The 15,277-nt window shown below is 36.8% G+C and overlaps 1 protein-coding gene and 1 non-coding gene across 2 annotated transcripts in view; one reads left to right on the top strand and one right to left on the bottom strand.

Moving 5' to 3' along the window:
* Positions 1-8,770, bottom strand: part of MYO16 (myosin XVI) — a 422,200-nt gene extending 413,430 nt beyond the window's left edge. Inside the window, exon 1 of the mRNA XM_036250228.1 lies at positions 8,515-8,770. Coding sequence (XP_036106121.1) covers positions 8,515-8,740 — 226 coding nt within the window. The 5' untranslated portion in view covers positions 8,741-8,770. The remainder of the gene's footprint in view (positions 1-8,514) is intronic.
* LOC118623093 lies at positions 5,826-5,932 on the top strand. The gene has a single exon (XR_004958204.1). It is a non-coding gene; the product is annotated as a U6 spliceosomal RNA (small nuclear RNA).
* Positions 8,771-15,277: the final 6,507 nt, after the last annotated feature.

Below are 15,277 nucleotides of genomic sequence, written 5' to 3'. Positions count from 1 at the left end.
GAAGCACTTTAAAGCTCCTCTTTGGCATATCCAATTGCCAGCATCACTACTCTTGGTTGGGGTCCATTAGTAAGTAAAATAAGGGTCACCTGAACACTACCCTGACAGTCAATCTGATAACCGAGACGGCTAAGTGCCTAATGGGCAGGGAGCACATACAGTGTGGATATGCTGGGAAAAGGGACGATTCACATCCCCGATGGGATGGAAAAGGACTGTGCGGGCTGTGATGGCGGTACTCAGGATGGCATGCCATTTCGGACTTAGGAGTTGTTTATTTCTGGAATTTTCCATTTAATATTTTCAGACTGTGGTTGACCACCATAACTGTACCATGGAGAGTAAAACTGTGGATAAGGGGGACCACATAATATATATGTGTGTGTATGTAGGTGTGTATATGTATGAATGACACACATTGTCCTAGCAGAAAAGAACACAATTTGTAAATGCTGTGAATTGTTTATATTAATGATGTAAATTTTTCCTTTTCAATCCATTTCCAAAGGAACTATCCTATTTCTGTTTCTTATTATCTCATGTTTATATCAATGCCCTGAGCTTACATGCCTATCTTCTGTATTTCCTCCTCTATTTCATTATAATTTATAATATGATTGCCCCAAACATTCCAAAAGCTGTGTTGGTATTACTACATATAAAAATCCACCACACTGTGATCATCTTTGAATCATGGGCCACAGTTATTAGTTACCCACTCTTTACTGCTTCAATACTGCCTCTTAATTCCATTTAAATTCATAGCAGTAGCTAACATTTATTATGGATATGGTGATACATGACAGTACATGACAGATGTCATTTGAAGTTCCTTGCATGAATTATCTAACTGATCCTCACAGCCACTTAGGAGAGAGGTTCGCCTCTGCTTCTTCACCCTTATTTGCAGGATAAGAAGGTGAGGCAAAGATAGGGCCCTGGCCAGGGACACAGCTCATAAATATTATTATAGGGATGGAACTCATCACCCCGACCGAGAGTCAGAGCCCTGGATGTGGATTCTCAGCGATGTTTGTGTCGTCATGCTCTCCTATCAGAAACCTGCCTCTGTCCCTGCACTCAAGCTGTTTTTCACAGTCCAAATGTCCCTTTCTCTTCTCCTACTAGACTGGAACATTTTCCCACAGAGCAGAGTTTCTGATTCAGCTCATCCTCATCTCACCCCAATGAACGAACGACACACTGCAATGTCTTTTAAAAGGACCCATTTCTAGTTTGCTTGTTTTTTAAAAGACAGCATGTCTTTCCATCGAGATTCTAAATGCTTTTGAAGCACTTTTTTTTTTTTCCAATTCCTTTCACAGACCTTGGTAAAGTTGTGATTACTTAGCAGGAAGTTAAAGAATTAATGCTTCTCAGGAATATGAATTTGGTACTGGTGAATTATTAAGCCACTCATTAAATTCATACAGAATCCCGTAGAGTTTAAATGCACTTAATATCCAACTCTTTATGATTCTATAACTGATTTTGAAATGGGGACATTTAATTACTTAGCAGCTGTTACCTGTTCATTGAAAGCATCATGGTCCAGTGAACCTCGCTCTGTGAAATTCAACCCTGCCCGCGGTTACTGGATTCAGCATGTACACACATCTAGCCTTCCAGATAGATCTCTGATGTGAGCTTTGCCTGTGGCTGAAAAGCCCACCCTTTTCTCTAGAAGTGGTCCTTTCGTTCCTGTGTCCGTCCCATTAAACATCTTATGTGAACATCTTCCCACATCCTCTCCCTCTTCTGCCAAGTTGAAGGACTGGATTAATTTACAGCTCAGCTTCAAAGATTTTGTTGCACTATTATTGAGAAGTTAACAAGACAGGGGTAATTCTGATAAACCCATCATTCCCCTTTGCTCAGGCTCAGTGCTGCTTGAACATGGGAGATGTAGACAACAGTATACTGCTGTCTCTTCATTGGGACTGTTCTTTCTCCTACATCTTCCTTGAATAAAGGATAATGCTTTATATTGGCTTACAACCCCAAGTATCTAATACACAAGACATTGATGTTTGTTGACTCCAGCTCTTTTGGAGACAGGCTGTACATATCCATGTCAGGTATATTATACTCCCATTTTTCCGATCTGGAATTATTTTTCCTTGTAGAGAACTTAACACACACCACACTCTATTATGTTCACAATAAATGCATGTAGGGAACCAGGGTTGGATACCTGTTTGGTTGTTTTGACCACTGTTCTAAGGGTGGCAGAGCCTTGGTTTCCATCACTGTGGGGGGTCAGCTTTAACCCATTTATGCTCACATTTTCTAAATGCCCATTTGTGCAGCCGGTTACGGGGAGGTGAGGGGCAGAGCGTGGGGCTGCCTTGCGCAGGAAACTCCACCCACCGCTAGGGAACCGGTGCCAGAGCGGATGGCCATCTTTACAGAGGCAGTGTCGGTTAAAGAGCAGCAGTGGAAAAATATAACTGGCTCCTTTTTCATTTATACTCTAGATAATAAAATCTAAATAAATAAAGGGATACATAGATAAGTAAATAACCAGCTACTTCAGGATTTGAACGTCGGTGCCGAGCTCGTGACGAGAGGACAGGGTCCCCGAAGCACTCGCAGGCTCCAGGATCTGCAGGCGGCCTCTCTGCTTCCTGACAGAACACTGAAGGAATGCACGGAACCATGTTCAGACCTAAGGCTACACGTTTACGGGTAGAGGGGTAGGTATAGGAGAAAAAACCTGGTCCTAATGATTTATTTATGAAATTCTAAATGAGGAGATGTTCATTCAGCTTAGCAATAGAGCATCTGATACATACTGAGCCTCTACTGCACTCTAGGTATATTCTTGGAGGGCTCTGGATAATATACAAACAGCTGACACTTCCTGTGAATTATTCCAAGGAGGTACAGGCATGACGCTTTACAAATGTGCACTTAAATCAACATGACATCCAGTTTCTGGGCTGTAAGACCAGGGAAGTGATGGTGACATTAGCTGAAATAGAGACTATAAAAGACAACTTTGATTTGGAAGGAGATGAAGGTAGATATTCAATTTTGAACATGATAAGCTAGAAATGTAAGGCCATCACTAAGGTGAGGTCCACAACTCAGGAGAAAGGTCTCAATACACTTTGGGACTCACAGGAGTGGGAGGGGGTGAATGCACGGGGAAGAGGGGAAGCTTCCCGAGACCACAGGTAGAAAGAGAAGAGAGTTAAGATTGGAATCTCTGACTATGGGCCTTGGACCTTAGTCCTCAAAGGAAACTGGGACCAGGGCTGAGACGTAGGAGAAGACAGTCTCACATGGTTGTAATGTGATCTTTTCCTTTCTCCTAAGAGACTACTTACAATTTTAGGTTAAATAGAGACATACATGAAGTTTGACATCACAGGTCTATAGCTATGCTTACAAGTTCTTTGTGTGGCTGAAACAATCCCTCAGTAAATATTTGGCACAGAAATTAACAAGTAAATGCCCTTAAATTGTAAACAAAATTTACAATTTTGGGGGACTGGGGAGCTAATGTATAAATGTACACAATCTGACAGGGAAAGAGGAGGGAACACAGCAGAGCATAAAGACTCTCAGCCCCTGCCTTTGGCAATTCCCTTGACAGTGGCAAAGAGCTCTGCTAGGTAAGAGCAAGAAATATGTCAAATGGCCACGGAAGCAAATCAACATGTGGAGTTGATGGTTGAGTTCATTTTCTATCAGAAAGCAGCTGGAAAAGTGACATGTTAAGTGCAGTTACTATAAATAAAAAGTAATTTAATTTTTAAAAATTAAGAAGACGGAAGGAAACTTCTGAAGGGGATGGGTAACTTATGTCCTTGACTCTGGCGATGGCTTCACATCTGGGGTATGCTTGTCTCCAAACGCAGCAATGTGTGCACAGTAAATATCTACAGCTATTCGGATGTCAATCATAACTCAATAAAGTCGTTTTTAAAAAAAGAACTAAACCTGAGAGACAGTATGGTGTTGTGGATAAAAACATGGTTTCCATACTCAGGTGGACTGAAGAGAATACTTACAATTTTAGGTTAAATAGAGACATACATGAAGTTTGACATCACAGGTCTATAGCTATGCTTACAAGTTCTTTGTGTGGCTGAAACAATCCCTCAGTAAATATTTGGCACAGAAATTAACAAGTAAATGCCCTTAAATTGTAAACAAAATTTACAATTTTGGGGGACTGGGGAGCTGCACTTAGTTTCTGTTAAGGTTCAAGATCTTTACCCTTATAATAGGAAGAAGATCCTACCTACTGCACACAGGAGAATGGAGAGAATAAGGTCGTGTAAAGTACAGACAGGGCTGGGTATGCCTGAAAAGTGCTACATAATAAAATAATAATGACTTTTAGTAAAAATATATATGGACTAATTAGTAAAAACTGACTGACATTTGGGAGTAGCATGTCTAATAGTAGAAACTGCATCCCCATTTATTATTATTATTTTTTTTATCCTCACCCGAGGACATTTTTCTATTTTTTGTTCAGATAGAGTGGGAGGGAGAGAGAGGAAGGGAGAGAGAGAGAAACATCAATGTGAAAGGGACATATCCAGTGGCTGCCTCCTGCACGAACCAACCAGGGCCAGGGACAAACTGCAACCGAGGTACATGCTCCTAGGGGGAACCAAACCCTGGTATCTCTGGACTGCAGGCCAATGATCTAACCGCTGAGCAAAACCTGCCAGGGCTGCATTCCCATTTAAATGTTCTCTACATACATTTCTCTCTGTCTCTTAAATTCTCCCAGTCTGTCTCTCTGTCTCTTTGCCTCTCTGTTTCTCTGTCTTTCTGCCTCTCTGTCTCTCTCCTCTATTTATCTTTTGTATCACATAACTTAAAGAGAGTTAAATCAAAAGCCTTAAAAGAAAATTTAGAAGAATTTTTCCTGTAAGATGGAAAAGAATTGTTGAACATATTTAGATTTATGCAGTATATTAAAAATGACACATAGACTAAAATGTCACCATCTTCCACAAAGAAACAATAAGGCATCAAAGATAATAAATATATATGTACAAAAATGCAACACTTATAAAGTTAAACGAAAATCCTGAATTGCTTCCAAATGACAAGCCATAAACCTTAGCATGTTCTCCTCTGAAATAGTGTATTTGACTATTTATATTCAATAAGCCAATAAACATACTTAGGGCTAATATATGTTTTTAATTTACAAAAACACACAATCTGAAAAGTTTTAAGCTATTACTTAAATGAAAAGGGCTTGTTCTTATGGCAACATTATTTTACTGTCTCAATTGTATAAATGTGTACATTTGATTACTTGAGTAGCTTGAAGAAAAATGAAAATATGACTACCATGACTAAGTGTAAACTTTTCCCTAGATACAATTCTAGATGTAAAACATATACTAGAGAGGGTATAATGCCTCCAAAGAGATTGCTTATATTTTCAATGCAATTTAATTTCTTAAATTTGCAAGAAATTAATACTTTCCCTCTGACACAGAAAGTATATTGGCATTTATGTGGGAGTGTCCAAGGTTGATGATAAACTCAAAGAAGTAAGAGATGTGACCATTATTTCATATGTAGGTCAGTTTCAAATACAGAATAAATATACCATCTGTTATGAATTTGTCCTTCATAAAATTCACTTGTTGAAGCCCTAACCCACAATGTGATGATATTAGGATCTGGGGCTTTATTTAGGAGGTAATTAGGGTTAGGTAAAATCATGAGGGCGGAGCCTCCATGGGAACATTGAAACTAGAGAGACCAGAGCTTTCTCTCTCCACCATCTGGGGATACAGTCATCGTTTTCAAGCTAGGAAAAGCACTCTGAAGAACCAAAACTGGTGCTCACCTCAGCAGCACATATACTAAAACAGAACTGATAATGAAAAAATTAGCATGGTCCTTGTGCAAAGATGGCACACAGATTCATGAAGCATTCTCTATCTATCTATCTATCATCTATCTATATGTATATACATACATATGTATGTATATATGTATGTGTGTGTGTGTGTATGTGTATATATATATATACATATATATATATATATATTTTAAAGAACCAATCTTGTGGCATGTTGATTTTGGACTATCCAACCTACAGAACTATGAGAAATTAATGTCTGTTGTTTAAGCAACCCAGTTTATAGTATTTTCTTATGGGAGCCAGAGCTAAAACCCCTCTGTAGACAAATATTTTAATTTACATTGCAATAATGTACTTAAATTTTTAATAATTGATTAGAAATTTAAACTCTTTTGTTGAGTTCTAAAAGTTATTCAGCTATTTCATCATTGATGCTAATGTTGATCTTAGTTATTGAATATAATCTTTGCTTCCATTAATAATAAAACTATTTCTTGGGAGTAATAAAGTTATATAAGTTGTCTTTCTAAGGATATTCTTTTCTAAGAATCTTCAGAATAATTTGAGTTACTTCTGTCATAAAGAATAAACAACATAGTTTATAGGAAGGATTTAGTACAGTAATTAGCAAGAGTACAAATAATATTGTGTGTGTGTGTGTGTGTGTGTGATATTTCTTCTGCTTCCTATTGTCCCTATCGTTTTGAATCCTTTATGTTGGTCATTACACCAAATAAAACATGTAAGCTTACTGTCCCATTCTTTCTCTACATTGCAATTCAAAAAACAAACACCCAAAAAGCAAGTTCTTCAATAAAACCAACTCAAAGCTAATTATAACTTCAGCATTTTTCCCAAAATTTAGTTAGTTTAGGAAACATTATAGCATTATTTATATATAATAGTTTCCTCTTGGTTTCTGGATTTATTATTCCAGTATTTTAATTTCTTTTTAGCCTTAATTTATGCATTATTTTGCCCTGTAAATAATTTACACAAGAGATTTTATAACTGTGCAAGCAAATTTTTTGTTGTTTCTTTACTTTTAAATCAATACAGGGCTTAAATCTGCCCGCATTCTGATTTAGATTTGTTCTCACAACTACTGTCTCGTGAGCTTGGACAAACTTCTTCCCTCTCTCGCACCACTGGAAGGTACTGGGATGAGCAGCAGGAGGCAGCGGACCTGACTGACAGTGTTCCTGCCGCTCTGTTTGCTTATAGCTTCACAGAGGGGACGGCCATCCGATGGAAAGTTACACGTGAGAAGAGAATAGTAAAATGAGACGTAAGAGTGCTCTGGGACAGTTCTTTACGTGTAAAATAAGAGCACTGGACTAAATGGTCTGTAGGTACTTTTCTGCTCAGAGATTCTCTGCCACTGTCATTGCATTAAAAAAAAAAAAATCTCAGAACTTCCCATAGTATTCTAGATTGACTAACCAGCCCACACGAACCATGAAAAGAAGTGCTTTAGTCTTCTTCTTATAGCTATTATTGTATATAATGTACTGTCAGTTTTCTTAGATACAAAACCATGAACCCTATCTGAAAGCTTTGGGAACACGTATGTTACAAAATGTATTACTTTTCCAGATTGTATAGGTTAAAAAAATATAAATAGCTCAGGAAGAATTTTGCCATTACATTAATCACCAAAATACAACTGGTTTTCAGAGACTTGACTTTGAAATGCAGCTAATGGATTGTGAGGCTTATTTTAGATTAATTCAACCAATGGTTTTAGAGACCATCAAGATAAATTAATTTCTATTTGCTTCCTTGAAGCCTTCCATATTTATCATATTTATCCTACAGCTGGAAAGTTTCTCACACATTAGAACTTCAGAAATTATAGTCTAAAAACAAAAATGCCTACACAAAAATATACGAAGCTTAATAGTTTTGTAAAAACAGCTAAAACTTGGATTGTGTATTTTTTTTTTCATCCTCACCCGAGGACATTTTTCCATTTTTTGTTCAGATAGAGTAGGAGGGAGAGAGAGGAAGAGAGAGAGAGAGAAACATCGACATGAAAGGGACACATCGAGTGGCTGCCACCGACACAACCCAACCAGGGCTGGGGACAAACTGCAACCATGGCACATGCCCTTAGTCGGAACCAAACCCAGGTCTTTCTAGACCACAGGCTAATGTTCTAACTGCTGAGCCAAACCAGCCAGGGCTGGATTGTGTATTCTTAATAAAATTTGATACTACAAGCCAGTTCATTTTAAGGAATAAATCAATTGACTCCTATATCCTGAGAGTTTGAGGGAAACTGAATGTATGACTATATCTATTCATGAATGAGATACTAAGGAATTTTACTACACAATCTCCTCTTCAAAGGAAACAATTTCATTTTAAAAAATTTCATTAACTGTTGGAATGAGCAATTTGCAAAGAAATCACTTGCTTTTCGGTTAGTAAATTCTTAAAAAACATATACCATAATTTAACCAAAATTTTGCAGTTTTTAAATCTTTACTAGAAGACTCAAGACTTTCTGTTCATAAAAAAGATATTTTTTCTTGAGTATCTCAGTTAAAAGAAAGCCCCTAATAATATATAAAATAAAGTTTATCCTTCATCTCCCGACCAAAACACAACAAACTAACACAACAAAAAAGCCACATCAGAAAACTTTTTGTGTTATGTACCTTCTTTGTCATCATGGTGGATAATTGCATCCTGTATCATGTCAGCAAGGTTGAAATGGACTTTCTGTTTCTTCCCATGCTTCAGTTTCTTCAGGACGCCTTCCTGTTTCTGAAAAGCCTTCTCTCTTTCATAGTAGGCTTTGACTTGTTCACAGCGCATGCGTTTCACCAGCCGCTGCCTTTGGCCAAGGGGAAGGGTCTCCAGCAAACACTGGTCAATTTCCATTTCATGGGATCGGAAAACATTACATAGCTGAAAGCAACCTGAAAGAAGTGCAGTGGGAAAGTCAGTGGACCCATTATCACAACAAATACAGTAGCATCACAGAACACACTTGGCTTTCTATTCCCATCACACAAGTCAGAAACTCATTCATTCCTCTTTGTGCTCGACATACAAATGCTGAGCCCTATATACAGACTGGGAAAAAAACAAAGAGAGTTCATCTTTTTTTCTCTCTCGTTTTTTACAGTTAATATCTTACTCAAGATGTGAGCTGACTGTCAGGGGGAAAGGTGTGGGGAGGTGGAGGAGAGTATGGGGGGTGGGGGGAATAAATGGTGACAGAGACTTGACTTAGGATGGCAAGCACACAGTACAGTGTACAGATGATGTGCTTTGGAACTGTACACCTGAAACCTGTATATTTTGTTAATCATTGTCACCTTAATAAATTCAACAAAAAGAAAAAAAAGATTGCATGGTAATAAAACAAATTAAAAAATGAATTAGATACAGATGCGTGGTTTTGTTTAACATCTAACAATCTGTTTTATTACTTCTTTAAAGCTACACCAAAGCCACAAAATTATCACCACTGCGTTAAGATCCTTCATCTAATTGAATAATGCTGACTAAACTTTATGTAATAAATTTTGCCCGAAAGCCATTCTAATTCTTTCAGCACACCCTAACATAATTGGTTTCGCATATCCTGATGACTCTGCTAATCTAATGTAATACAATACATGTAAGCTATAAGTTGTTTATATAGAGTGTAGGTATCCTATCAATTGTTTATATGACACAATGATCATTTTCACCAATTTATTGCTAAACACATTTCCTAGTGATTGGCAACATTCGTTTCTAATAAACCTAGCAATGGTTAAATATAAAAATTGAGCAAATGAATAGAGATTTTTCTCTTGGCAACTCAAAATCATGAACAGAATTGTTGCTGTTGTATTCTTTCTTATTAATATAGTGATTGACAAACTGAGTTCTCTGTCCTGAAAATGGAAATATTCACTTTCTTTCAAGATGATACTTCCAATAAACACCACACAAAACACCTGTAATGGAATTGTACTAGCTCATATATTTACCATTTGGTTAAAATTTTTCTGTTGGCAGAAAATTAATGTTAAAGCACTGAACGTTTCAGAATCTGGCTCACAAATCCAGGTTCAGATAAGTGTTTATATGTTTTTCTCTCAAGATATATATGATGTAAGTATCAAGTACATAAAAGTAACTATACATGCACAAAAATGTGGTTCATCATACACCATACCTGGAGATACCATGCAGTATGGGTTCTGCTACTTTATCCTTGTAAAGGTGCCCTATTACTTTGAAATGACAGCAAGTTGTGATGCTATTTCTATTTCTGTTTTACTTGATGTTTTGCAAAATATGATTCTCACAACCACCAGGCATGACCATCCCTATGTTGCAAGTAAACTAAGTTGAGACAGACTGTGACTTGTCTAAGACCAAAGAGATGAATTTATGACAGGTTCAAAAGAGAGAGAGCGAAAGAGAGAATGATTCTCTACAGACATGTATTTAATATAGAAAGAGGGAAGGGAGAGTATCATGTTGAATACTTTTATTTTGGTTATCATTCGACAACGTTTTAGAATCATATATTTTCATAAAACTCTTAAGTAACTATAAGAGTGAAGCTAGGAGTACCAAATAACCACAAATAAGTATCCCTTTCCAATGACCTAAACAAAGACACAACAGCAGTTCTGAAATAATAACAAATTTCTCCATGAATGTTTGTTTGATAAGAAGCCATTATCACTGTCACAAACAGATTGTGAGTTCATTAATAATGTACTGGAAATATCTTCTCATTTCAAATCTGTTTAGAAAACTGCACCAAGTCTAATCCACTGACTTGGATTCTCAAGACACTTGCACTTCTATGACTTTCCTGCATTGCCATCAGGTGCCCAGGAAATCCCTGAACCACTGAAAAACCTAAAGCAAAACCACTGTAGTGTCATGAGCTGAGTAGCACACAGTCGGACGTGGAGGATAACTTAACAAACACAACAGTCCTCTAGTTTTTAACTCTTAGAGGGGGACTTAAACAACATGTAAGGAGTGAGTGACAGCTCGTGATTCACTGAACAACCCTCTCAGCCTATTCGAAGGAGCGTTGAAAGTAGTTCGTAAATTAATCCCCTTATAATTTGGAAAATAAGAAGCTAAGGCTGTTAAATGTTAATCCATACATGTGTAACAGACTGATCTTTAATATATTTTCTTGTTAAATAATTCCCCATGCTTTGATTTTCTTTGATGTATTTTGTATTCTGGAAATGGGCACTGAAACCTTTCTGTCTAATTATGAGGTTATCAGCTATCTTTGCATATGTGCTCCTATCAATCTGTAAGACAGTCACTAAATATAACAAGGTTATAGGAAACATAGTTTTGAGGCAGCCTTCTCAAAACTTCTTGAAATTCATCACTGGAGCACTAAGATGAAAAACATCTCAACTCATTTTGGAGACGAGAATAAACTTGTTATCAAAACCAAATGATGCCTTCACAAAAAAGGGAGTTACAGATCAATCTCATATATAGCTATACATGTAAACAGTCTACATGAATATTAACTAAATGAACCCAGGAGTGTGTAATTTGTCCCTGGAATGAAAGGATGGCTTATTTTAGAACACCTGTGAATGTTTGTCACTACTTGAAATTATGCTACAAATTTAGAAAAGGAAGGCTTCTATCCTACCTCATATGAAGATTTTAGTCAGCAAAGGGGAAAAATGGAAGAGAAATAAGGGCCATAAAATGTGAGGAGGAGGAGGAAAAAAATCAGTTAACATTGTAAATATTGTTACCAAAATAGAAAAACAATACACAGCTATTCGAACTGGTAGTCCAGAACTTTGTTCAACACACGTCAATACACACACAAAAGAAAGATACATTGTCAAACCTAACAGAAGATGCAGAGCCTGATGTATAGAAAAAAAGTGAAGATATCACTTCACACTAAACTAAGATAATAAGTGTTATACTATTGGAAAAATTAAGTTAAATTTAAGATATATCTCTTCCACAACTATGAACTCTAGAAACCTTTTGAAATATTTTGCAGATAAAAATAAACAAATACAAAATAATTGAGCACCCAATGAAAATGATTAGGAGCAATAAAAACCCACTTTGCAAAAAATCCATTCACTTAATTGTCTTATTTTTATTTTTTTTCCCTTTATCAATTTTAGAGAGAGAAAGTGAGAGGGAGATAGAGATGGAAACATCGATGAAAGAGAACATCTACTGGCCACCTCCCGCATGCTTCCCACTGGGGATTGGGCCCACAACCTGAGCATGTGTCCTGAACAGGTATCAAACTGGCGACTTCCTGGTGCATGGGTGGACACTCAATCACTGAGCCACACTGGCTGGATAATTTTTTTTATCTTTTTAAATTGGACTTATTGGGTGATATTGGGTTCACAAAACCATACAGGTTTCAAGGATACAACTCAATAAAACACCATCTGCACACTGCATTGTGTGCCCATTCTCCAAGCAAAGTCTCTGTTAGACCCCATTTACCCACCTCCACCTACCCCCACCCCCTTTTCCTCTGGCTAGCACCACATTGTTCTGTGTGTGTATGTAATATATATAGAAATATATATATTACATACACACACACTTTTTTTTTCTTAATCCCTTCACCTTCTTTCATCCAGTACCCCAACCCCTATTCCTTCTGACAGCTGTCAGTCTGTTCCAGTACCCATGCCTCTGTTTCTATTTTGTTCATTGGTTTATTTTGTTCACTAGATTCCACATAAGTGAGATCACATGGTATTTGTTTTTTTTCTGATTGACTTATTTCATTCACTTAGTAAAATAATATCCAGGTCCCTGGATACTGTCATAAAAGGTAAGATTTCCTTTTTTTACAACTGAGTAGTATTCTATTGTGTAAATGTACTACAGCTCTTTTATCCACTCATTTACTGATGGGCACTTAGGCTGTTTCCAGATCTTGGCTACTGTAAATAATACTACAATGAATGTATGGGTGCATGTATTCTTTTGAATTAGTGCCTTGGGTTTCTTAAGATATATTCCCAGAATTAGAATTGTTGGGTCATAAGGCAGTTCCATTTTTAATTTTTTGACAGAACTCCATACTCTTTTCCATAATGGCAGAACCAGTCTGCATTCCTGCCAATAGCACACAAGGGTTCCTTTTTCTCCACGTTCTCACCAACATTTGTTATTTGTTGATTTATCGATGATAACCATTTTGACAAATGTGAATGGTTGTCATCATGGTGGTCCATTCCTTTACTTTTGAAGGAAATAAAATGTTTTGCCAATTATTGCTTCAATATGTTCTATGTGTGGCCCTAGTAGAAGAACAGACACTTAAATTAATGGAACAAAAGAGAGAACCTAGACTTAGTTACACAAAAATACACCCAACTTGTTTGTGACAAAAGTGCAAAAGCAAGTCAATGAGGACAACCTGCTCAACAAATGATGCCAGGTAGTTGAACATATGCAAGAGAAAAAAGTAAACCTTAACCTAAACCTCACACCTGATACAAAAAATAGACCCAAAATTGATCATAGACGTAAATGTAATGCATAAAACTATAACACTTTTAGAAGAATGTAGGAGAAAGTCTTTGAGATAGTATTCTTAGATTTGATGTCAAAACATGGCTCATAAAGAAACAAATTATAAACTGGACTGTCAGAACTTAATACGTTGCTGTGTAAATGGCCCCAATAAGAAGATAAAAAGAAAAGTTACAGATTGTGGAAAAGTTTTGAAAACCACATATCTGATAAAATAATCACATTTAAAATATACAAAAAACTGAATACTCAAGAGTAAAAAAAACCAAACGATCCAATTAGAAAATGTGATAAAGTCATCAAGAGACATGTCACTGACATCTATGGATGACAAACAAGCACGTGGGAAGATCTTCAACATCACTAGCCGTTAGAAAAATGCAAATTGAAACATAATGAAGTATTACCACCCACGTGAGAAGAGCTAAGATAAAAATAAAATCAATGATAATATAAAATACTGGGGTTCATGTAGAGAAGCTGGATCTCACCATGCTGGTGGGGATGTCAACTAGCACAGCTACTCAAGGGAAGAGTTTGCCAGTTTTTTTCAATAACAGCATTATCATTATTTATTAATCTTTCCAGGTGAGATTATGTGGCTAATTAAGCTATACATAGATGTTTCATGATATTGGACTTAGCAATGACTTCTTGGATAATGCCAAAGGCAGAAGCAACAGAAGCAAAAATAGACTTGACTAACTAAAAAACTTTTGTGCATCAAAGAACATAGTCCACAGAGTACACAGGCAACCAACAGAATGGAAGAAAATATTTGTAAACCATGTATCTGATAAGGGGTTAATATCCAAATATATAAAAAACTCTTTCAACTCAACAATAAAATCACTAATCATCAGTGAAATGCAAATCAAACACACCATAAGCCATCACCTCACACTCAGTAAAATGGCTATTACCAAAAAAGAAAAAAACCCTCAGAAAATAAGAAATGTTGGGAACTCTTTTGCACTGTTGGTGGGATTGCAAAATAGTGCAACCACTACAGAAAACAGTATGAAGGTTCCTCAAAAATTTCAAAACAAAACTACCATAGGATCCAGCAATCCCATCTCTGGGTATATGCCCAAAAGAGTTAAAAACAGGATCCTGAAGAGATGTTTGCTCACCCATGTTCACTGCAGCATAGTTTGCAGAGGCCAAGAGGTGGAGGCAACCTACCTGTCACCGATGGATGACTGATTAAACAAAATGTTGTATATACATACAACAGAATAGTATTCTGCCTTAAGAAGGAAGGAAATCCTATCACATGTATAACACAGATGAACACTGAGGACATGCTTAATGAAATGAACAGGTAACAAGAAGACAAATACTCTATGATTCCACTCACATGAGGTATTTAAAGTAGTCAAATTCACAGAAACGTTTTAGAATGGTGGTTGCCAGGGGCTGGAGAGAGGAAGAAAGTGAGGGTTGCTGTTTAATGAGTACAGAGTATCAGACTTTAAAGCTTAAAAATGTTCTGGAGATCTGTGTCACAACAATGTACATATGCTTAACACTATTGAAATGTACGTTTAAAAATGGTTAAGCTAGTAAATGTTATATGTTTTGCCACAATAAAAAAAAAAGTGGGGAGTATACTGGTGGGGAGCAGAGAGGTAGAGAAAGTTATAGTAAAAATAAATGGTGATGGACAGGGATATGACTTGGGGTGGTAAATACATAATACAGTGTACAGATGCTGTGTTGTAGAATTCTATACCTGAAACCTACATAATTCTGTTAAACACTGTCACCCCAATAAATTCAATAAAAAGGAAAAAAAATGTGTGGTTGAATAAGACAAGTGGTTGAATCACAAGGATTATTAAAAAATACACACATGACCTGGCCTGTGGCTCCGTTGGTTGAAGCGTTGTCCCA

Source organism: Molossus molossus, unplaced genomic scaffold (genome assembly GCF_014108415.1).
Source record: "Molossus molossus isolate mMolMol1 unplaced genomic scaffold, mMolMol1.p scaffold_m16_p_9, whole genome shotgun sequence".
Classification (NCBI taxonomy): domain Eukaryota; kingdom Metazoa; phylum Chordata; class Mammalia; order Chiroptera; family Molossidae; genus Molossus; species Molossus molossus.
This window is presented reverse-complemented; position numbering and strand designations above follow the sequence as displayed.